This window comes from Bactrocera tryoni, chromosome 2, assembly GCF_016617805.1.
Source record: "Bactrocera tryoni isolate S06 chromosome 2, CSIRO_BtryS06_freeze2, whole genome shotgun sequence".
Classification (NCBI taxonomy): domain Eukaryota; kingdom Metazoa; phylum Arthropoda; class Insecta; order Diptera; family Tephritidae; genus Bactrocera; species Bactrocera tryoni.
In genome coordinates, this window is record NC_052500.1 from 5,339,013 (window position 1) to 5,362,634 (window position 23,622).

Sequence of the window (23,622 nt, forward strand, 5' to 3'; positions counted from 1 at the left end):
CGACGAAATTTATAGAGAACTATCAAAGCTACATACATGTTTTAGCCAGCAAGTCAACATAAATGGGAGCATTGAATTGGATCCACATCTGAAAAGGTGAAACAGAAATATAGACAAAAAATGCTAGAAACTTTGTATTTATTAAATTCGTTGCACAACAGAGTTAATTTTTATTTAAAACTTAATTTGTAACGAATTTAAAAATTAAGACTGAATAACGACATCACCGATCAAAGCAATGCTCTCAATCTCGACCAAAGCATCGAGTGGCAGACGAGCTACTTGTACACAGGTGCGGGCGGGGAAGTTTTTGCAGAAAACTGAAAAAAAAAACAAAAACAATGAGTGGAGAGTTAAAATTAGTGGAGACATTTGCCGCCGAGAGCGCAGAAACTGAGACAGCAGAGACACACATTGTAATCTCGTATGAAAGCGGCTGTCATAAATAAATAAACGTGTTCATAAGCAAGTCAAAACAGTTGCGCTAAATGCTGTTACTATTGAACTATAGATCAAGCTGATAAGCTGAAGTATATTTGTTATTCGATTTTCGGCAATTAAGCGACAATTAATGATTACTTAAAAATGGTGATAAGAAAATGAAATAAAAATTATATATACACTCGTGAGTACACACCTTTTTTGTACACGTCATTGAACGCGCCAAAATCATTCATATCCTTTATGAATACCGTGTTCTTGACCACATTATCCACACTCGAGCCGGCGGCCTCCAAGACAGCCAACAAGTTCTTCAAGGCCACCTCCGTTTGTTGCGTAATGCCGCCCGGCACCAGTTGCATCGTATCTTTGTCCAGGCCTAAGCAACCGGATACATAGAGAGTACGATCGGCAATGACCGCTTGACTGCATTGGAAGCAGAAAGAATAATTAATGTTCGTGTACATACATACGTAAGTGCATTTGGTGGCGCGCTGGTGGTCAACGCTCGCTTATAAGATTAATAATTTTAATGGCTTATTTTGACAAGTGTCAATATGTTCTTAATGCTGGCTGGTCGCCACCAATGCGCTGATAATTGCAGTAATAACTCCCTAAAACATACTTGTAGGGTGCCACCGGCTTGGCGGCGTTGGCGGTGCTGACCAATTTCTTCACGATTCTGGACATTTTTCTGCCGATAATTGAGTATTATTTTCTGATAATATGAACTTTGTATTTTTGCGCTCCGCACTTGTCGAACACTGAGTACTGACTGAATAGCTATACACTTGTTCGCATGTGGCGCTCGTCCGGCTCGTTGTCTACCGTATAAATGTGTTTGCGTGCCAGCAGTCGCTTTTCTTGTCGCTGGAGACAAGTGGAGAATATGAGACCATCGTTTTTGTTGTTTTTTGTTGATAACGTATTTCTACTTCATTATGCTCACTGGCTCTCACTCTCATTACTTGTTGATTTGTTATTGTTCTTTCGAAAACTTTTCGTAGTTTATCAGCACTAAATCAATTCATCCATCTTCATATCAGATCGGCTTATTTTTTAAGATAATTTGATAATTATTTGTATATCATTATATTATTATTTAAATTTTTGTATATGATTAGTGTTTTTAAGCTCTTAAAAATTATTGCCTGTACGTTGACTGTTTAAAACGTCCTCACCCCATGCAAAGATCAACGAAGCTGCGAGATTAATTATGCATATTAATAGACATACATACTTATAATAGGCACATTGCTATTATTGTAGTATTTTGTATAAGAAATTTGCATAAAGGGCACAACGACATAAAGGACAAAATGATCATTCCCGATCTTCACTGAGTGAAATAGTTGAACTTCGCTCCAATTCCTGCAAGTCCAGGTTAGTGAATAAGAAAGGTGTTTTCAATTCGATTTTGGGCCAAAGTAAGTCTGCTAAGCTCTGGTCTATTCAGGTCAAACTACATTAACGGAAATATCCGTAAGGCCCATACAGGGTTTGTCCGGAAAGTAGCAGAACTGAGTCGATTTAAAAAAATTATTGCACCAATCATCGTAACTCTTTAAAAACTTTCAAAATAGGCTCCTCCTGCGTCGATGCGGCGCTGCTAGCACGATTTTCAAGCATTGAAGGTGTCACGGAAGGCATTCTTCGGAATAGCCTTGAGAGCCGAGGTACATGCTGCTTGGATCCCGTCTGTCGTCTCAAAATGCTTTTTTTCATCGGCCTTTTCAGGCAATTAAACAAAAAAAAGTCCGGGGGGATCATATCTCGTCACTAGGATTACAAAATTGGGGTTAAATTTTACACGTGTTCGTCTTGACGCACTTCCACTCGCCGCAATTTCTAGTCGTCTGTGAGCACTTTTGGGACCATCTTCGCGTACACCTTGCGCATGTTCAAGTGCCCCATAGCAATGTTATGAACCACAGCCTTTGATAAATTTAACATCTGAGCTATTAAACAAATACTTAGTCGACGTTCTGAATTCAAAACTTTGCGCACATGAGTCACATTGTCGGTGTTTGTCGAAGTCGTAGGTCTCCCAGCACGGTTTTCATCAGCGATCTCTTCCCGGCCCTCCAAAAGGACCTAATGCCACCGAAACACACCATTTCATGCTAAAGCAACATCTGGATAAGCCTGTCTCTGTCGCAGATTTACCAAGTTTCACACAGAAATTAATCACGTATCTCTGCTCAAACGGACGCTATATTTTCGGCTTGCACACTCACAGAAATATGTGGCGCGAAAATGTTTGTCCTCACTCTCCAGGTGCTCTGAGACAACTGACCAGCCGCTTGTTCGTTAGATAGGAACGCCCTCTACCGAATCCAGTCGGTGTGCGCACGTTCCGAAGTACAATCGCGGCGGAAGAAAATCAGTCTTAATACTTTCCGGAGAAATCCTGTACATTATATGAAGAACGTTGTGGCAAAAATATTCATGAATTTTTCGAGAAGAGTTAAGAGGTCAGTGCCCATCTAATGTGTACAAAAGTTTTGGTTATATTTCACAGAGAGCACATGCATTGCCATCATAATTATTCGATTTAAACAGAACGGAAGCTCCCTAAGATTACCTGAATTTGGTAAATTTTATGTAAGTTAGTTGACGTTGGCAAAAAAACACGCTGAATGCTCCCAGAGATTGCCGGCTGGTAATAGACACAGTATTACGACGTATGCAAAGACGGGCTGGTAACAGTTTGATCCTGTCGTAGTTAAGAGGTATGTAGGTAAGGCAGAGCATCCAGATGGAGGGTCTTACTATGGGGGTACAGAAAGGGCTGGATTGAGGGCAATGAGACCCGTACCAAAGACAAACCTAACTAAGAGCGCTTAAACAGTACAGCTTACGGGAGCCATGAACAGCGAACATACTATCCCATTCACTCGTGGATCCAAAATATGAGCCAAAATACAAAAAATAATAAAATACAATTGAAAGAGTCCGGATCTCCTGTAAGAAAAGGCGGAGGAAGCTGGTGCAAGGGCTAGCACTAGCAAGGGAATTGAAACTAAAACTGGTTCCAGGAAGACAACAGCAAGAATGGCCTAACTTAAATGTCAATGACCCAGTGAAGGCAAGGTATGCGGAGAAGCCTGCCTGCCTGCCTGCCTACTCATGATGCTACAGCAGCAACCACCAAGTAACAAGGAGATTACATACGAAGGAGCTCCAAAAATTCATTGAGTGCGCAAGCCTTGCCTTATTTTAAGGTTGAACCACCAGCAGTGGTAGCCAAGCAAGAGAGGATCAGAATACAAAGTCCATGACGGCCGCAATATCGTCTACTGCTGTGGTCCGGCATCTCATTATCATCGGTGTGTTGGATGAGGGAGATCCCGAAGAAAAAATCCTCTGAGTCCATTAGAAATGGGTACAAGCTATTCTGACGAATGTGGCGCTGGAAGTGCTATGAAATAATCCAGGTCCACCACAGTTATACACGGATGTCGGATGGTACCGGAGCTAAGCCAAAATCACAGCTTGTGATGACTAGCGATCGGTCCAGCTATATAATACCACAATAGCCAAGAATCCACGAAAAAAAATCAGAAGATTATTCAAAATTTCGGTTGGTGAAAATATATTATTCAGGTTTGACTGTATTGATTTATACTTAGAAGATATTTGAATCGAAATATAAAAGAAAAAATGTCAAATCAAACGTCGCATGATTGCATTCCATCAATAAACGGTACAATATTAGCCAGATCAGCTGGTGTATGGCTTGCAGGAATTCAGAGCTAATCCTTTCTGCTGTAACGTCAAAATCGTGTCAAATGGAAGGAATTCGTAAATCACTGCAAGCGCTGCTACAGAGTCTGCCCCAACAATCAGAATGAGTTTATAAATTTTTCAAGGCCAGACCCTTTTACCCAGTCAAATTGCGGCATTTAGTAAATAATGTATGGCCATTAAGTGCCAGACAAAACAAAGCACACGCACATACAAACAAGCATGCATACCACAGTGTGGCTGCACAAATAACAACCTGTATGACGTTGTGGCAAGTAGATAAACAGCGAAAAATAAATAACTGCATGTTGTTGTTGTTGCTATGCAGACAAACAAAAATTTATGCAAATGCAACAAATAGTCGAAGATGCAAGGCGTCTGTTGCTGGCAATGCGCTGAAAATTTGCATATATGAGCGCATAATTGTGTGCAACATAAAGTTGCAACAATACCACAGGAGCGCTATGGGGCAAGCATTGCCATGCGAATGCTGGCGACGGCAAAGGAATGACAGCAATAGCAGCCGGCAGCAACAATAAAACAGTAATATAACAGCTGTAACAATAGCAACAACAACAACTACAACAACAGTAGCGTGCATAACAATAGCAAAAAGCTGGCAACTGGTAAGCGACACGAGTTGTATTACAATAGATTTTGCTGTTGTCATTTGTTTGACTAGCCAAACGCACACTTGCACACATAACAGCATATGTAGATGTGTATAGGTTTAATGGCAACATATGCCTTTGTGAAAATGTTGCCAACAAATAGAATAAGCCAATTGTTTTGCTGCGGTTGTTAATATTGCTGTTTACCAGTTTTTGTTGTAGTTGTTGTTGTTGATGTTATTATTGTTGGCATTGCAGTTGTCGTTGTCGGTGTTTACTTGTACGACAACAATAAGTGCGCACACCTCCCAAACTTAGGCACACACTCATGCCCCTTCGCTCGCACCAAACATTTGTATGCGCAACATTTGTACAATACTTGCAACACTTACACATATTGTTGTTGTTGCAGTTGGAGTTGGACTGATGTTACTGCGTTGAAGCAGCACATTTTTGGTTGCCTTATTTTGTCCGCGTCATGTATGCATTTTGTGCCCGCCACACGTAGTAAGCAGCGTCAAATGTTTATAAACATAGCTGGAGGGTGTTGCGGGGAGCTGATGCGATTTTGAGCAATTTATTTCGGCTTAAGGTCAGACAAAATTGTATGCATTTAGTTTGTGTATGGACGCAAGCACTTGCCCACCTACATATGCTGCCATGACTCAGCGCATGCTCATAAATATTAAGCGTCTAGCAACAAATGTTGCTTGTTGTCAATTGTCATGTTGAGAGTGCCAGCAACATTTTATTACTGCTGCTGCTACTTTTAAGCATTTTTATTACATAATGCGATTTACATTTGTTTTTTTTTTTTTTTACCAGAATACGTAATACGTATCACTTCTTGTTGTTGGTGTTGCTGTTGGCGGAAATCCGAAAATTTGCTGGCTTAAAGCCGAATGAATTATGATTTCTTTGTGTTTTGCTCAGTTTTTGGCTAAGATGAGTGCATCAAAGTGGTATATATAGTTTATATAATTTGTTCTTTGTATAGATTTTAGCATAATAAGTCTCGTTATATAGGTCAACGTTGCTTTCTCTCTTCAATGCTTATATGTATGTACTATGCGGCTTTACCCACCCTTCAGTTATTTTTGTTATGCGCACGCAATCCTTCAAAGCTCTGTGTCTGGTATGCAGTTAATAGCATCGTGGAGTTGTTGAAGAAAGTAAATAATTATTTCATTCCCAAAAAACGGTTATCCTCCTTCAACTCAAACGCAAATATTTGATTTACAGCTCTTTTACGTTGAAGCCGTCAACATTGGTAGGAAATAAGTAAAAAAAAAAAAAACACATGACTCAAGAGTAGCACAGTGGACCATTTCTGTTGCCAGATGCCATGTTTCCAGAAATCCGCGATCACCGGAAATTCCAACGAAACTGTGCGTGAATTCACCAAAAAACAGCCGAAATCATTATTGAAATTCATGGAAATGGAATTGAACATCGCATTTTGGGCTTACGAAAGGTGTGTGCACGGTTTGTTCCGCACAAATTGACTGACGACCAAAATTTGCTCAGCTTCCGTCTCATCGATCGAAGCTTGTGACCGATTATTTGACCAAAAATCACATATTAACCAATAACCACTCCCCGTATTCACCTGATATTTCACCGTGCGACTTTTTCCTTTTCGGAAAAATGCATTTGCCCATGAAAGGAAAGCGTTATGCAGACGTAGAGGACATTCAAAAGGCTTTCACGGACATACTGGCGACCATAAACACTCGTTCGACATGCTTTTGGACCGTGCAAAAAGCTTTGTTGAAGCAGGAAGAGACTATTTTGAATAAAATAAATAGATTTTGCCGAAAAAACTATTTGTATTCATAAGTGCATTTGCGCTGAAAATAAACCAGAAAAAAAATTTGCTGCTGAGGCGTATGAGTGATTTTTTTCCTCAATATTTCTATGAGAGAATTTATTAAAGGATTTGTGAAATAATTTATTAAAGGATTTATATAGAATGAAATAGTTTCTATGCATATGATGATATATTATGTTTCTTAATTTTTTCTAAGATTCGCTCTCTTGCTAGCAAATTGTAGAACAATGCTACTATTATTGTTAAACAAGATAATAATCTTCAATCAATTCTGGAACAAAAATGTAATCCCTCAAAACCATACATTTAAAAGTACAAGAACATATCTCTCTCTATATGTGACCAATATCTTAAACATAGTAATATTCGTGTTGTGGTGAAGTCTACTCAAACCGTTAGGTCTCTCAAATATGCCTTGGCTAACAAGTTATTCGCAGCTATGGTGTCGACGAATGTGCCATTTCCACGACATTCGGGTCTAAGTAAACGAAACGGACCCGGATTTTATCCGGTCAAGGACTCCTTGAAATTATTTCGGGAATGTTTTCTACCGCTACAACAACAACGAGCTGGTACCAGCTTCTTCTACTAATACTTCATCGATTCGCCATTAATTTGTTCGCTTACTTTGAAAGCTACCCTTCTGTCAAGAAATTCACATATGAAAGTAATAACGAAGTTATCGAGCAAATATCAGTGAATGGCTGAAGTGACAGTCGAAATCTTGATCTTAATAAATTAATACGCGAAATAAAATAAAAAATTTAGGGCATAGACGTTACTGGAGACAAAGTCAAGTTATTGAAATGCTATTTAGCGTGAATAGAAGAGTTCCTCTGCCAAGGCTGCTTAGCCTTAGCTGGATTAGTTCAATATCCTTCTCAGTACAATCTCCTTTTCTTTATAAACTGGCAAATAGCGCAGTGGTGCCAAACAATAAATGCAATGCTTGCAAATAAATGTAATTTTCGACAGTTCCATTTCAGTGCCGCCAATTTGTTGCACAACTGGTATACATGTTCGATTCTCTGCTCTCAAACTCGTAACGAATTTAAGACAGCTACTAATTACGTTCTTCGAATTCAGTGTGTTATAGAACTCATTACAGAATCATCCAGCATCCATCTTTTAAGTTATTAAGGAATAAAATATTACTCTTCTGATTCTTAAAAGCAGAGAATATTCAAGCCTTTCCCATTTTCACCCATAAAAAAACAGAAATGGTTGTGGAAAAAACACTCTTCCGAAATACAACGCGAAATTTGGAAAAGAAACTCTTGCCTTGTGTAAAGAAAAACTAAATACTTTTATGCTCTATGATTGCACAGATCTTAAGAACATTTCGATAAAATTATAAGCACTCGGGATTTCTTTAAGAACTTGACTTCCTACAAAATTATGAAAATACCATTTCAATTAATACGAAATTTATTTCCTATAAATTCTTAATGAGTTATAATGTATTTGAGCCACTGTTAAACTGTCGCCACAATCACAATGTTTTTGGCTTTTCTTATTTTTTACTCGCCTGCTACTCGCCAAAGTAAACATCACGTCAACACGCTGACGCCCCAATGGCCTGGGCAAGCAAACCGACCGAAAAATCAGCCACAAAAAGCAACGGCTTGCGCATGTGCAGCATTGCAGTTTTCAGATTACGGATTTTGGATTTTCAACACTGCAGAAGACTAATTATTTATTATTTGGCAATTGAGCATGTCAGACGATGCCATATAAAATTCCCAAATTCAAACAAAATAAAATAATTACACGTTGGCAGGCAGTGACGTTGCCACAGCAAAAAGCAGTTGAACGCAAAAAGATATCTACAACAAAAGCAAAAACATTCAGTGGTGAATGATCGCAAAGCGATCGAGCATTCAGGAAAATAAACAAACATTCAAAGTGCTTCAACATTGCAAACATACATACATACTACATACATACAAACACATACATATTATAGTCGTTGGTGCGGCTCAACGTTGCAACTGACGTTAACGCCACCAACACCACCGCAACCATCGCAACAAACATAAAGAACCAGAAAGCAAAAACAGCGCTCGCTCGTCAGTTGTGCGGTCGCTGTGCAACGCTGCGTCTGGGCTGATCTGTCGGTCGGTCAGTGGGCGTAGGTGAAACGAATAATGCGGAATACACTTAAGTAATGCCACACTATACCAGCCAACAAAATGAACTGCATGACGCTGCAACACACCCAGTAAAAAATGCGCAAAGAATTAAAAAATCCCTCAGAGCATTCGTCTCGACGTAAACGTACAACAGGTACAACACGCAAACCCGACAGACAACCGGTGATGGAGTGAATTGGTGACGTAGGCGCAGCAATTGCGCAGTCGGTTGCAAGTGCTTTTGTTCTCCACTGCAGTGTGGTGTGATATGGTGTTGTGTGGCATGTGGCAAAACTAAATGCCCGCCGTAAGTGGGTAATGGAGAGATGGTATAAATGGCACAAAAATGTTTATTGAAGGCAGCGACCACGCACTTTTCTCGTATAAATACACTGTGAGGCGAAGCGACAGGCAAGTCAGTTGAACCGAGGCTATAATACCCACAAAAACAAAAGATCCCATACAAGTCAGCTATATGCTATAGTGATCCAATCTTAACAATTTCTTCGAAGATTGCGCAATTGCTTAAGACAATAATGGCAGTATGTATGTCCTGCATGCAACGAGTCTTCGCATGACACTGAACACCCCTTTGCATGCCCTACCAACCCCACTCATCTAACACCCTTTTCCCTTTGGTCCGACCCCGTAGTAACAGCACGTTTCTTGGGCCTCCCGTTAGATGACGTCGATGACAACACAGATAACCCTTACCATCCTAGCGGGGATTGATAACCGTTAAAACAACAACAACAATAATCCACGCCAAATTTCTTGAAGATATCCGGTCAAATGAAAAAGATTTCCATACAAGTACTTAATTCGGATCGTTCAGTTTGTATTGGAGCTATATGCTATAGTGGTTCGATATTGGCGGTTGCGAAAAATGAGTAGCTTCTTTGGTAGAAAAGGACATGCTCAAAATTTCAGATCGATATCTCAAATGAGGGGACTAGATGGCGGTATATCTCTGAAAATAATTCTTTTTTAACTCCTTGGCTTTAAATCTTCAAATTCTTTAGCTTATCTGACAAAACCGAAAAATATTTCGTGCAAGATATGAACGACTTGGTTTTTGGAGATTTTTTTTCACAAAACGGAGGTCGTCATTTTTCAACCGTATGGGATAGTTTTCACCTTCTAAACAAGTAGAGTAGATGTGCAGCGCGATGTCCCTTATTTCACCTATTAGCTGCGGTGAATAGATCTTATGGTTGTGCCTGCTGTCCGGAGTGAATATCGCACCGGTAAGATGGATATGACCCACACGGTCTTTGGGAAGTAAGCTACCTCCATCTCTTTCAATCCTAAGTAGAATATGAACTACGCGATCTTCTGCGCCACTTACGGTCTCAGCAAACCCGCGCATCTATAATCGGTAGTCTACAGAGGTTATAAGGTCCGACTTCTTGTTTCTATACACACGAAGAGGATTCAGAGGTGAGACGGAACACATATCCTATGAGATCACCATTTAGATCTAAATTGAAGGGAAATGATTATCATGACTTTATGCGATCTCATACCAGACCCTATCCAACAGACAAAATTTATTATGTAGCACTAATAACACTTATACTAAGCAAGTATAAGAAATTGTCTTCAGCTGACACAAATTTTTCTCAGTTAGCGTTACGCATTTCCTGAACAACCTACAATTTCTCCAAACCCATTCAAAGAGCTTCTTCCCTCCCTCATAAACACACATCCACTTTTAATGTACTTATTTTCTTTGAAAACATTACCTTTGTGTATGTGACGTGGAGGCTTTGTTGTTGGGTGTCGCATTTTTGCGAATTAATTACTTCATATGAGGATGCATTTCATCAAGCGCTCCAGAAAGATCATCCTGCAGCGAACGCCATTCGAAGGCACACGCTTACACGTACACACGTCGAGCCTTAGCCACAGACGACTGCGGCCTCATTTCGAATTTTATGAGTATTTTACCTGCCAGCGGTAAAAAGGATAAATTAAAAGCTTTTGTGCGAGCAGTGCGTGGTATGCGCGCATGCGTGCCTGCATGCAACGGATTGTTCGTGCGACGTCAATGGCAGAGTCGAAATTAAATCATTTAAGCGTGAAAGCATTGGGATTTGAGCTGCCAGCCGAACGCAGAAGGCAACAGCGAAAGGAGAAGGCAGAAAAGGTGTAGCTAAGAAGAAATTAAAAAGGGATATACAAACATATGTATGTGCGACTGTAAGCGAGTACGGAAAACGTGCAGCCTGACATGAGCCACATCAAAATCAAACTCATTGCTGTGCTTCGTGCGTCTTAAACGAATGAGCGCATCACTGTTGCATGCAAGATCAACTGTAAACAACAACAGGCCCTTGTAGACAGTGAAAAAGTCTTATTTTTTGCACTTCTTCTTCTTCCTTAGCTATTGCCACATTGTGGGGGTGTAATCAAGCGAATTTGATGCGCGGAAATGTTGCGCATTATTTAGGATTAAAGATATCATTTCGGGCGCGCGCGCGCCGCAAAAAAGTGTAAAAAATCGGACTTGCCCATGTAAATATGTTTGGAAGCTAAGCTGTGTACGAAAGTGTTGCAACAGCAGCTCATTTATTTTTGTTTTTGCATGTAGGTGTTTGTCAAAACTACTACCACTAAAGGAAATGTAAATAATTGCAAGCCCTGTTACGGTCGAGATGCTATGTTGCATTTGTACTTTGAGGCATGCTTCCTCTCTGGTCTTTCTTTTTAAATTGTGGAAGCCTGAGGAAATTTAATGTAAGGTTATATGGTAAGTAGGCGTGGTTAAAGTCTGAATTTTGTTTCACAACTAATTGCATTCAAATTGTTTTACTAGTTGCTGAGATATGGAACTTTGCACAAATCGGCAAATTCAACTGCCGTGGGATAAGTCTCCTCAACATGGCATAGAAGGTTCTATCGAGCGTATTATGTGAAATATTAAAGCCAACCTTCAAGAAAGTGATTGCACCTTATCAATGTGAATTTTGACCTGAAAAATCAACAACTGACCAGATATTCACCATGCGCCAAGTCTTGGAAAAGCCCCGTACAGAAGGAGTTAACACACACCAAAGCTGCTTGGACAGCACGAAAAGGAGCTACCTCTATACCGCTATGTCTGAATTTGGTATTCTCACAAAACTAATACGCCTGTGTTAACTGATGTTGAGCAATACCAAAAGCTTCGTCAGGATCGGGAAGCACCTTTCCTCCTGTCCGCAAATAAACAGTCGTCGCACTCGCGACTTGGCTCCCGCGTCACTGCTTCCAGCCATAACTTCGAAGTCGTACATAATTTTGTCTATCTTGGATACAGTATTAACATCAACAACAATGTCAGCCACGAAATCCAATGCAGAATAACTCTAGCCATCAGTTGCTACTTCGGACTGAGTAGGCAACTGAGAGCCAAAGTCCTCTCTCGATGAACAAAGACCAAACTTTATAAGTTCTTCACATTTCCCATCCTGCTATATGGTGAAGAGGAATGCACAATGACAACATCTGATGAGTTGACGATACGAGTTTTCGAGAGAAGGATTCTACGGAAGATTTATGGTCCGGATGGATTATAGAGACCTTCTTTGAAGTTAAAGTCCTAATATTATTTCAAAATGTAGATGGTACAAAAATGGTATTAAAAATGTCTAACTTTTCACTATAATTGCTATAGTTATAGCGACAGCACAGCTGGTAGAAAATATTTACAAATAGAACACATTCCTATCTCATTTCTGCTAGTTACTACTGCTATATTTAAATATAATTAAAGCAGTGCTATTTTAATTCCGCACAAGCCATATTTTCACTTTTTCCACGCTTCAACTGACTAAAAACTCGTTTAACTCATTTAAACACCGCTCAATTATACATTTTATATTTCACAACGGTAATGGCAATGCTAATTTATTCATTGCAGATCATATAAGAAGCGCACACACGCACACCAAGTGCTGCTTGCCACATCTCGTATTTCATGTGGCAAACGAGACTACTAGTTACGATGCGCTTGAAAATAGCTTTTTAATCGTCGCTAATAAACTCTTCAAGCCATCAATTAGCCACATGCAACACACACGCTTCAAGGCAATGCCGCGGCAAGCAACGTTGCATTGCAGGCGAGCGTACGCCATTTAAGCATAAATAGGCGCAATGGTTACGTACAGTAGCCAAATTAAAATCAAATCAAATAATTCAGCGTGAAAAATCACCTGAAAGCCAATACCATTTTGAGGTCATAAAACCGGCATGCAAATTATAGGGATTGCATTACAGCGCCGCTGCCGCACTTTAGTTGGCAAATAGAGCGCACGGCAACAACGGACAAACAGCCGTCAACTTACAGTTGCAAGTACAGTCGTGGTCGCGTTCATAGTCATTTGGGCGGTCAGTCAATAAAGTTGCAAAGAAATTAAGACATTTTTATGGCGTTTACACTTGTTTTTGTTGCTTTGCCAGCACGAAAGTGAAGCCATTCAATAATTTTCGCCACTAATTCGTTAGCAATTGGGAAATACGCTTGCAACAATGCCGCGGCGCGGATTTGCGGCCGACTCATCCGAAAAGCTTTACAAGCGGCACGTGATGACCTGCCTGGTCAGGTTAAGCAGAAATGCCAAGTTAAACACACAAGTTGAGATATTTTGTTTGCCGATTTGATTATCGAACGATTTCTGCCGCGATTACACGCTGGTGTTGCAAATAGTTTGCGGCATGCGGTGCTTGCAAGGTTGCAAACAGTAATCCAAAAGAGTTTTATTTTTGTTTTCAATTCACACTACCTTGCTACTATCACTCAATAGTTATTGTTGTAGTTTCTTTTTCATTGCGCTGGTCGCTTTGGCCAACCTTATTTAATGGGCACCTTCAGTTTGCGCCGCCACAAGTTTTATTGAGTCCGTAATTATAGTGGCCAATGAATGTGGCAGTGATTGCATTGATTCCTTTCGCTTATTTAGAAAATAATTTATCTGTTTGAGCACATTGTGTAAGGAAAATGCCAGCTTTACTAAGTGTAATACCTTAAATGGGTGGTACGGTGCAAAAGTGGAGTAGCCCTGTTAAGAGCCTACAGAGGCTGAGCTTGCAAATAAAGCCTTACCAATGGTTATGTGGCCATTTGCCGGGGGAGGCGTTTTGTTTGCGCGAATTAAGGTATCAAAAGTAAATGTAATAAATTTATTATTAATTTGATTTACAGAAATTGCTCTTTGGGAAGGTCTCGAGTTGTTGCCAAAGCTTATACTGATCGCTTGTCGATCTTGCAACAATCGTGAGATATTTCGTTGTTCGCGAAAAGTAAGTGTGCAAAACGAGGTTAAGTGAATCAGGGTCTAGAAAATAGAACCAATTAGGGTCAGAAGTATAATATGTTCAAAATTAGAATGCTCATGAGATAATTAAATTGAAGGAGCTCCTTTAGTGATCGGTAAGTACTATTGAAACACTATTTCTGATCGGAAGTAAAGAATAATGAGAATTTGGATGAATCAAATCATTATTTTTGGCAATCTTAACTTTTGAATTATTTATGTTTTCGTGACCAACAAGATAGTAGTTCGAGTCAATGTAAGAACCTCGGAGCGTACTCACGTCTACAACACTGGTGACGTGTCTTCCGTCTATTAGAACATGATCGATCTGGTTGGTGACTTTTCCATTCGTAGACAACCAGGTAGCTTTTTATTTGCTGGATTCTAGTACAACAGAAAACCATATTTCGGCGAAGTCGATCAGCCTCAACCCATTTGGGGATGGGTATCTTTAGTCACGTCCTTCTCTTCGACGGGGCGTGGGCGCAAGTCAGCAATATGTTGAAGAACTTCGCTTTAATACGGATTGTGGCTAGATGTTCACACACTGATTTTGTGCTCCTTTATATGGCCACAAGGACCTACTCGCCTCAGTCCTTGTTCCGTCCATAACATTTCTTGAACGGCGGTAATGTCAGCCTTTACTCTAACGACGACATCAACTAGCTGGGCAGGGGCACCTTCCCAATTAAGGGACCGGACATTCCAGATGCATGCCCTCAAATCGTAATCTTTAACACGTCTCTCATCCGAGGCCGTTTTCTTCTTTTCATTGGTAGTGTTTTTTATGTGACAGGTCCCAAGCCTAGCGCACAACCCTGGGAAGGAATGGTTCGCCTTCTCACTTTAGCTCGCCTTCAAACGGATGTTTTTTTGGCTACCCCAGAGGATACATGATCTAAGACCGGAAGTCGTGAGTTACTTGAGCCATATGTAAAGGAATTGTTTCTTTCCTCCCAAGTGAATGGCGCTCAGAGAACTTTCTTCACCTGCGTGAACTTCTACACATGACTCCATCCTCCATTACAAACTCCCCTAATATAAGAGCCACGCTTCTTCAATAGCCTTAAATAGACACTAAAATTTGTGTTTATAAATACGTTCCAACAAAGCATCACGATTAATTGCTACCTATGGCGGATTGTGATGGTTAGTGGCGTCCTTTCGTTTATCCAAATGTTAATGAACATTTTGTTCAACACTATTGTCGGTCATTTTTAAGAGCACCAGCTACCTTGACCAACTTCAGTTGGTGATCCTTAAAAGTATTTTTTAAAATTTTTGGAAACTTTCTTTTTCTCTGCATCTTTCGGACGTACGCTGGACTTTTCTGCTTCGGTGTTAACATGGGTTGTATGGAATTTAATAAAACACTTAGAGTAATTCACTTAAGAGGGCGTCAGAATAATATTCATGGGAATCCATTATTGGACCATTTTTTTCATACATAGTGTTCAATAAACTCGAAACTGTGTATATACGTGTTTCGGAGGGTATATGGTTTCAGTTCTAGTTACGCCGCTCAAAGAACGTTACAAACTTTTCAATCTGCTTGACATTCATTCCGCCTTTATTTCCACTCATTTCACACTCTTCTATAAGTCTCGTTCAGCTAACGGTATGAGCAGCTATTCTGCAGAATCCATTTTTTATTCTGAAATAATCTGTCTTCCGAGACCTTTTTATATGATTTTATTTATTTAAAGCACATTTTTTCGATATATTATGTTTTTCTGTTTTTGTTTAAGCAAACAGTTACTCAAATTAATTACAGCTAGCCCACACCTGATCGCAGCGACCACCGGTACCGCCACACACTCGAATTGCATATCCGATTTCCACCTGAGGCCATAATTCAATTAAAAATGGCAACACTCAAAAAATATCAACAACTCATTTATTTTCCGCGTTCGCCGCAATTTTTCACTTTTCACAGTATTTAGTTGCAGCCACACACAGGCACAAACATATGCTGCGACGTCTTTGCAACAAGTTCCCTATGCAATGGGACATATAAATATACATATGTGTCTGCATGAGAATCCGCACATGTTGCTGCTCCATATTAAAAAGGGGGTCTCAATAAACGCAAAAAGGCGCACAATTAAAGCGAGATTAATTAGACACGCCGCTGGCGCAGCATTTGCCGCTTGAACGGGCTGGCTGACTGAATGGCTGCGCCACACCAAGTCAACAGTCGGCGGCAGCCACCAACGAGCAGACCAGTGGCAGTGGCAGCAGCAATCAATAAGTTGCTTGAGTACACAACGCGCCTGTGTGTGAGTGTGTGTGTGCGTGTGTGCAAGGAGTGCGCGACTAGCGTGGCCTAGTACCTACGGCTGTGGCACGTTGCATGTGGCATGTCGCCACATTTGTACGACAATTGATCTTCATTGCAACGCACAGGAGGCACAATTGATCTGGCTGGGCGATGGCGTGGCAAGTTGGTGGAAAGTGTACAGCCGCCAGTGTTGCTAGAAATGAATTGACGGCGCTTGCTTGCTTGCAACCAGATACTAGGAAGCGAACGAGCGCTTGACCACTGCAGCGATCGCGGTTTGTATTTGTGCACATGTGAGTATGTGTGTGTGTATATTTGCTCCACACTTATATAACCGAATTGGAAAATCTATAATTGCTCACAAAATTCCCTGCCGTGTCAATGCAAGCAACAACAAAGCATGTTTCTTGTGTCGATCGGCACAAAACAAGCACAAGAAATGGAACAAATTATGCGCTTTAATTACACATTTCATACTTGTTAATTTTTCACATTTCAGCAGCGAGAGTTGTCGATGCGAACACAGCTTAAAGCCGGTACAGGGTGTTGGCGGAGAAAAAAATTAAAAAGAAACTTAGTAATGACTTAAAGGATTAGGTTAGACTTGCTTTTTTCCGATATACATTGAATTTTTTTGTTTGATGTACATTGTGACCAAAAGCACCCGGAAATTATTCATCAATATTTATTTTGTCACCTTCAAAGTAATCCCCACTTATGCCAAGGATTTTTCCAGGCCTCAAAACACTTTTCATAAGCACTTTTTGGAATGGCCTTCACTTCCTTCAGCGAATTTTCTTTAATCTCTTCGATCGACTGGAAAAGTGTTCCACTTCGATGATTTTTGACTTGTTTGCATGTCGAACTCATGAATCCATGTATCATCAGCAGTTATAATGCCCTCCATGAATTTGGGATCGCAATTCGCAAGATCAATCATGTCCAAAGGGAACTAAGAGTTACGGTACTCTTTTTAAAAAACTCGAAAAGATTCGCGAAAGAAGTTAAGCTCTTTTGCCATCTCCCTAACGCTTGCCTGATGATTTTCAAGCACCATATCCTTCACTTTTTTAATATTTTCATCTGTTGGAGGGGTCAAAAGGTCGTCAAGAACGAAGCATGTCTTCAACCATCTCTCGACCGTCTTTGAATGCTTTGTAGCACTCGAAGGTTTGGTTTTCCACATAATCTACATTTTATACTAAAATTAGATCCTCGGTACTTTAAGGCTTACCGTGAACTAGCCCAGTCAATGTCAAAGCGTCAAGTATGAATTATTCCAATCGAAAGAACAGGTCCAAATCCCCAAACACTACTTGTCATAACATTTTTCCATCCTCAATACCTTAAGGTTTACCTTGAAGCAGCGTCCAGTTAATATCAAACCGCAAAGTATGAAAAGTTGCATTCGAAGATGCTTCAAAGAATTCCGAGCTTACCAGAAATAATATACATTTACACCCTGTATCCACGGCTACTTGCATGTGGCACACGGCGCTTCAATTTGAACCATTCATCGGTTCATTACACAGCATCCGCTCGCTACTGCATTGCATGTGAGCGACCACACAAGCGCCAAAGCTCCATTGCTAGGCGTTCAGCACACAGGTGGACTATGTGGTCGTAGGCAACGCCCAGCGGGTGGCACTAGACAACAACAACTGCCATGAAAATAGTCCACAATACGGTTAGACAGCCGATGTCGATGGCAGGTTGTCAATAACTGAGCTACTTGAGGGCCATCCCGGCCGCCACACTAGGTGCTTGCCACAAAAAGCGCTCAATAAGCCTGGGTATTGGATTTCGACGACTTAACAAGCGGTTAGAATGGTTTTTTAGTCTGTTGCCCTATTTTAATGTGCTTTTATGCTGTGCAAGTGTGTCCTCGCCTTCTAACCTCAATGTTTTTTATTTCTATGCACTTTAGCGCGCCGCTTTTTTAGTCTTATGGTTTTTAGATTAATGTTGAAGAAGTTACACGCAAATAAATTTTAAGCTTATGTAATGTTTTTCACAATTTTTTACCTAACAAATACAGTACGTATTGCTTAGTCGACCTGTGCTGGGTAAAGTCGGCGCAAGGTGCCTTCCCTTTGCGGTAAACGAGCCTTGCAACGTATGAACATATGTGTGTGCCACATTAATGCACTTGCCGCCAGTTAATCCTTATTGCCGTGCCATTTTTTCGATTTTGTAATGCGCCACATCGCGTGCACCGCGTGCTACGGTGGTCCTTCTGGTCATTGAGCCGCCGGCACAGCGCGACACCATTGCGGCTTAAGTGCAAATCATTTGTTTTCATGTGCTGTCTTAAGCTTCTACGGTTACTTCGTGGGTATAACGACACTCTAGAAAGGTGCGCTTTATGCGCTTCTTTTATTTTCATTCGAAATTGTTTTTATAAAGCAATTTTTTGTTACTTTGAAGGATAATCACTGGCGCTCGCGCACTTTGGTTGCATGTTCGGTGACGATTAGAAATGCAGCGTGGCTTCAAAGTGCAACTCATATGTATGCATTATGAATTCATTTATTTAATTCTACGTAAAAATCACAGTTTTATAGGGTGATGCTTTTGGAGCGCAAGTTAAAGAGTTATTAAGCAAAAATTAATTAGTATTTTAGAAGTTAAAAATATTTGATATATTTTACTTTAAATGATTTTACTTTAAATGAAATACCAAAAAGTTTGAAGAGTTGTAACTTTCGAAACACCCTTTATAACTTAATTTTTGTTTCGTTTTTCATTGTTATTTAAAAAAATCAAAAATATTCCATACCCATTCATTAAAATTATATTCCAAAAAGTTTAAAAAATAAGCAGAACTACAGAAGCACCCTATATATTAAATATTTGTTTTTTTATTGTTTTTGTTGTTTTTTACAATTATAGATTTCAAAAATCAAAAATATCTCATACCATTTCATTAAAATGAAGCACTCAAAAGATTTCAAAAAATGATAACTATTGAAACACCCTATATATTAAATATTTGTTTTTTTGTTGTTTTTCTTAATACAGATTTCAAAACTTAGAATTCAAAATTGAATTACTCAAAAGTTTTTCAAAAAAAGTGAAAGCTATTGAAACACCCTTTACAGCATAGTATCAAACAATGCGCTTTCACCAGGCTACCGCTAACTGTTTGCCACACATACACCTATTTTTAATTCACACACAATCTTGTTATAGCATTACACTTCTTAAAAACTAAGCACCGTTATGCGTGCCACACTATAACATCGGCGACATCCTGCAACATATTAGCGGTGCAACCCACTTACATGACTTAATTGGCATGTAATTCCTTTTTTAACCTTTCCTTTGCTTTTAACCCTGAACTTTCTTCGTTCGCTTTGTGCTCACTTCCGCCTTTTTTGTTCGCATATTATAAAATATTTCTAGGCACGCAGGTTTTATTTAAATAAATGTGAATTCATTTGATATTTTTTAAGCATTTTTTTCTTTTCACTTTAAAATAATTTAATAGCAACGCTGCGCTCACAATTTACTTCGCATGTTGCACGTGCCTCCTGATTGCACAAACGTGCAATTACCGTTATGCATGCAGTAATTGTTGGCATAAAATACTTTAATTGAAAATGTTAAGTAAATTTTTAAATTTGAGCTTGAGCTGTTCAAAGTGAACTTAAATTCTCAAAGGACTTGAATGTACATAAAATATTACAGCTGGAGCTTTTGGCAGCTTTCGAGCGTGTGTGAAAGCTTTTCAAAAAAGAGAGTACCTTAAATTGTCGTGTGGACATACGGAAGCCAATTAACTAATTGCCAGACAATTAACCTGCAACTTGCTTTGAATCTCCCATGCAACACTGTGTAGTTCGTCCAGTAAGAGAAACTAAATTCCCGAACAAATTTCGTTAAATTTAAATAGTGAATCAAAATAACTGACAGAAGAATTCAAAAAAGGTCAATAGGAAAATCCGGGACTAACACATATGTAGATGACGTAAAATCCATATGATTTTTAGTAAGTCCTAGCCTCCAAAAGGTGTGTGTATAAATTTGACAGCTCTCGGATCGTTAGCTTGTGAATAACATTAATTTGAGTGAAGTAAATTTTGTTATCGTGAAAACAATAGATTAAATGGAACTTCGTGAATTACTCTTTGAAGGAAAAAAATACAGTTGAAGCAAAAACTTGGTTTGATGGCGAGTTTCTGGACACTATCCCAGGAAAATCAACCATCAAGGATTGGAATTTAGACGTGGTGAAATGAGCACCGAAGGCTGTGAACGCAGTGATTTTGGAGAACCGCAAACTGAAGTTGTTCGAGATAGCAGGCACTCTAAAGATATCAACTGAACGTGTACATCGTATCATTCAAGAATATTTGGGTTTGAGAGAGCTCTGTGGAAATTGGATTCCGCGTGAGCTAACTTTTTACCAAGAATAACGGCCTGTTGATGATTCGGAGCAGTGTTCGAAGATGTTCAAGCATAACAAACAGGAGTTTTCGCGTCGATATCTGGCAATGGATGAAACATGGCTCCACCATTTCACTCCAAAGCCCAATCGACAGTTATACGAGTGAATTGCACACGATAAACCCGCTCCAAAGCGTGAAAAAAGCAACAAACGGCTGTTAAGGTTATGGCGTCTGTATTTTGGGATGCACATGGAATAATTTTTATTGACTACCTTGAAAAAGGAAGGAACATCAACAACGACGATGACATGTTGTTATTTAAAGGACGAAATCGCCGATAGACGGCAGCTTTTGATGAAAAAAGTGTTTTTTCATTAAGACAATGCCGGTGGCAAAAATCTCTGAAATGGGCTTCGAATTGCTTTCGTATTCATTATATTCTCCAGATTTGGCTCTCAGCGACTATATTCCGTTCTCAGATCTCAAAATAATGCTGGCTGGAAGAAATTTTAGGCTAATGAAGAGGTGATCGTCGAAGCTAAGCCCTGTGAACTGAGTTTAATATTGATCGAGACAATACGAAGCGTCGCTCATCAGTTAATAAGCAGCTAAGTAAACACATCTTGGTGCAGACAAAACTGTAAAGAGTCTTAAGGGAATTTTTTATATTTCCCTCCAACGAAAAAATACCAGGGTCGTTTTTGGACAAATAAAATATGTATGAACAATTAGGTATCGATAGAAAGATGGTAAGACTTCTGAAGAAAGAGAAAAAAGAGGAATGATTCGGAGACTGTTCTACAGAGCTTTGACTTTTTGATGGCACTAGAAAATATATTATTTCTAATTGAGTTCCTAAAAACATTATATCAGCACATAAAACTTTAAAAGCGTTATCTTTTAAATCGGAACCTTTTTAAGGTCCTGTGCAGATTTAACTTCTATAGGGATTAAATTTAAGTATCTATATAATATTTTTTTGACATTACCCAAAACCCGCAACTAATTATAGACCCGTAAACCTTCAATACCCCCCATCAAAAACAAGTCAATAAAATCAGGCATTCGACCATTTAACATTTTGAAGCTAATGACCGCTTATGTTTACAGTAAATAGTGTAGATTTTATTTTTGTGTTGAAATCATTAAAATTCAACAGTCGATTTGTGTTCACTCGCAGACACATTTGTATAATTAAAGCCAATCAATGAGCGTTTTGATGCACGATTTGTCGACATTGCCTGTCGTCTATCACCGTTGATACGTTCTTCTATGCGGCAATTGCTGTGTGCGGTTGATGGATTTGACGTGGTGGCGTGCACAGTGCACAACGGTACATGGTGTCAATTTTTTGTACCAACAACAGCACGTACTACACACATACCTACATTCGGAGAGAAAATCCTAAGCTTGTAAAGTGGATCGGAAGACGAATGATGGTGGTGTAGATGTGGAAGCGCACAAGCCTCAGGCAACGTACCTCCCAAGTGCGCCAACACTTGCTGTGGCTAAATGCGCAATAGCCATTGAAATAGTCGCAAGCGCATGCGCAGCTGATAGTAGAGTTGGCAGCGGTCGCCAATGCGCGTTCAGTGGTGAGCAAACAGGGGATTTAGTGAACTTGGCGGTATGGTAAGTCTGTTTTTATGCCCTGATTAGGGTTCTTTAACTTTGGCACGAAGTATGCAGCAGCCAGAAGGGAACGTCGGAGATTGGATGTCTGTGAATATGCGAATAGAATGCCTCAGTTTGTGAGATATTCATCTGAAATTGTGCAAATATCCTTTTCTCCCCAAGAAGCTGTTCGAATCGATAATGTCGACCGAAGAGTTTTTCTAATGGCAATTTCTGAGTTTCGAATATAACTGAATATTTGCAAGCTATGGTCTCCACTACGAGTGAAGGATAGAAAAGGGATAGTTGCAAGGAAACTCTTTCGTAATAAAGTAAGGTGTCAGGGTTTGTCTATAAGTAGAAGCCCTTGTGACAAGGAGAACGAGTACTTTTTGACCTTAGAAAATAATTATGTACTTCGTAAATGATGCGATTTCTTGGATAAAGGATGAATAAAGGATAGGAAAACTTATTGACTTTACTATCTTCAACATCCTTTTACTTGAAAATTATCTGGAAGTTGCTCGAAAGCGTTTATATTGGAACTTTTGTCCCATCCCTGAACCCTCTCTCGATGATAAGGACTGACTGGGGTTGCAGAGCCGGTTTTTCATAACCCCAAAACTTGTGAACTAAATAAAAATAATTCAAATAATCACTTACCTTGCACAATTTCTTTCGATTTCCAACAGTTTTCAGAACATTTATCCCATTTGGTAAACATTTGGCGACCGCTGAACTAAAATATATGTATGTATAGTTTGTTTGTTTGTCTGAAAGTATTGAAATAGGTTGGTACATTGCATTGAATCATGTAAAATAGGTGGCACGTTACCGTTGTCTCGTGTTCAAAGCGTGTTACTAGTGTATTTCGAACAATTCTTCTGCCCAACGCTTGTTGCCGTTATTGTTGTTGTTACTGCCTTGCATTGTTCGTTGCTGTCGAGTAACTGTCAATGCGACCGCTACGAAATGTAGGCACAATTTCCAAGTGCAAAAGGTTACAGGTACAAAGTTGCTAGTCGCCTTGTTGCCCACCAGCGCGTCGGAGATCAGCGACAGACAAGCGGTAAGCAGCAAGCGGTTGGGGGCGGCTAAAAATAGTAAACGAAGGAATGACGTTAACTACGACTGCAACGAAACTACAATACCCTCAAAAATTAAAAAAGTTCACATACAAAAACTTGATTTTGACTGTTCAATTTGTTTGGCAGCTATATGTTATAGTGGTCCGATCTTGAAAATTTCTTCAGCTATTGTAGAGTTACTTGAGGAAA

The 23,622-nt window shown here is 39.7% G+C and overlaps 1 protein-coding gene and 1 long non-coding RNA gene across 2 annotated transcripts in view; both read right to left on the bottom strand.

The window, feature by feature from the left end:
• The window catches only part of LOC120768385, a 53,685-nt gene that overhangs the window by 22,558 nt on the left and 7,505 nt on the right, over nucleotides 1-23,622 (bottom strand). The window contains exons 2-3 of the long non-coding RNA XR_005704753.1: nucleotides 23,181-23,439; nucleotides 23,009-23,118 (exon numbers count right to left, since the gene is read on the bottom strand). This is a non-coding gene — a long non-coding RNA (uncharacterized LOC120768385). The remainder of the gene's footprint in view (nucleotides 1-23,008; nucleotides 23,119-23,180; nucleotides 23,440-23,622) is intronic.
• LOC120768384 (rutC family protein UK114) lies at nucleotides 111-1,253 on the bottom strand. Its single transcript, XM_040095050.1, has 3 exons — nucleotides 1,067-1,253; nucleotides 638-867; nucleotides 111-320 (listed from the first exon to the last, which is right to left on the bottom strand). The coding sequence occupies exons 1-3, from the start codon at nucleotides 1,129-1,131 to the stop codon at nucleotides 205-207; spliced, it is 411 nt and encodes a 136-aa protein (XP_039950984.1). The 5' UTR covers nucleotides 1,132-1,253; the 3' UTR covers nucleotides 111-204.

Excerpts from the sequence above, each read along its gene's own strand:
- LOC120768384 (XM_040095050.1), bottom strand. The coding sequence starts at position 1,131 with ATGTCCAGAATCGTGAAGAAATTGGTCAGCACCGCCAACGCCGCCAAG. Across the intron at positions 868-1,066 it reads AAGCCGGTGGCACCCTACAA|TCAAGCGGTCATTGCCGATC; the intron begins GTATGTTTTAGG and ends CTTCCAATGCAG. Across the intron at positions 321-637 it reads CAATGACGTGTACAAAAAAG|TTTTCTGCAAAAACTTCCCC; the intron begins GTGTGTACTCAC and ends TTTTTTTTTCAG.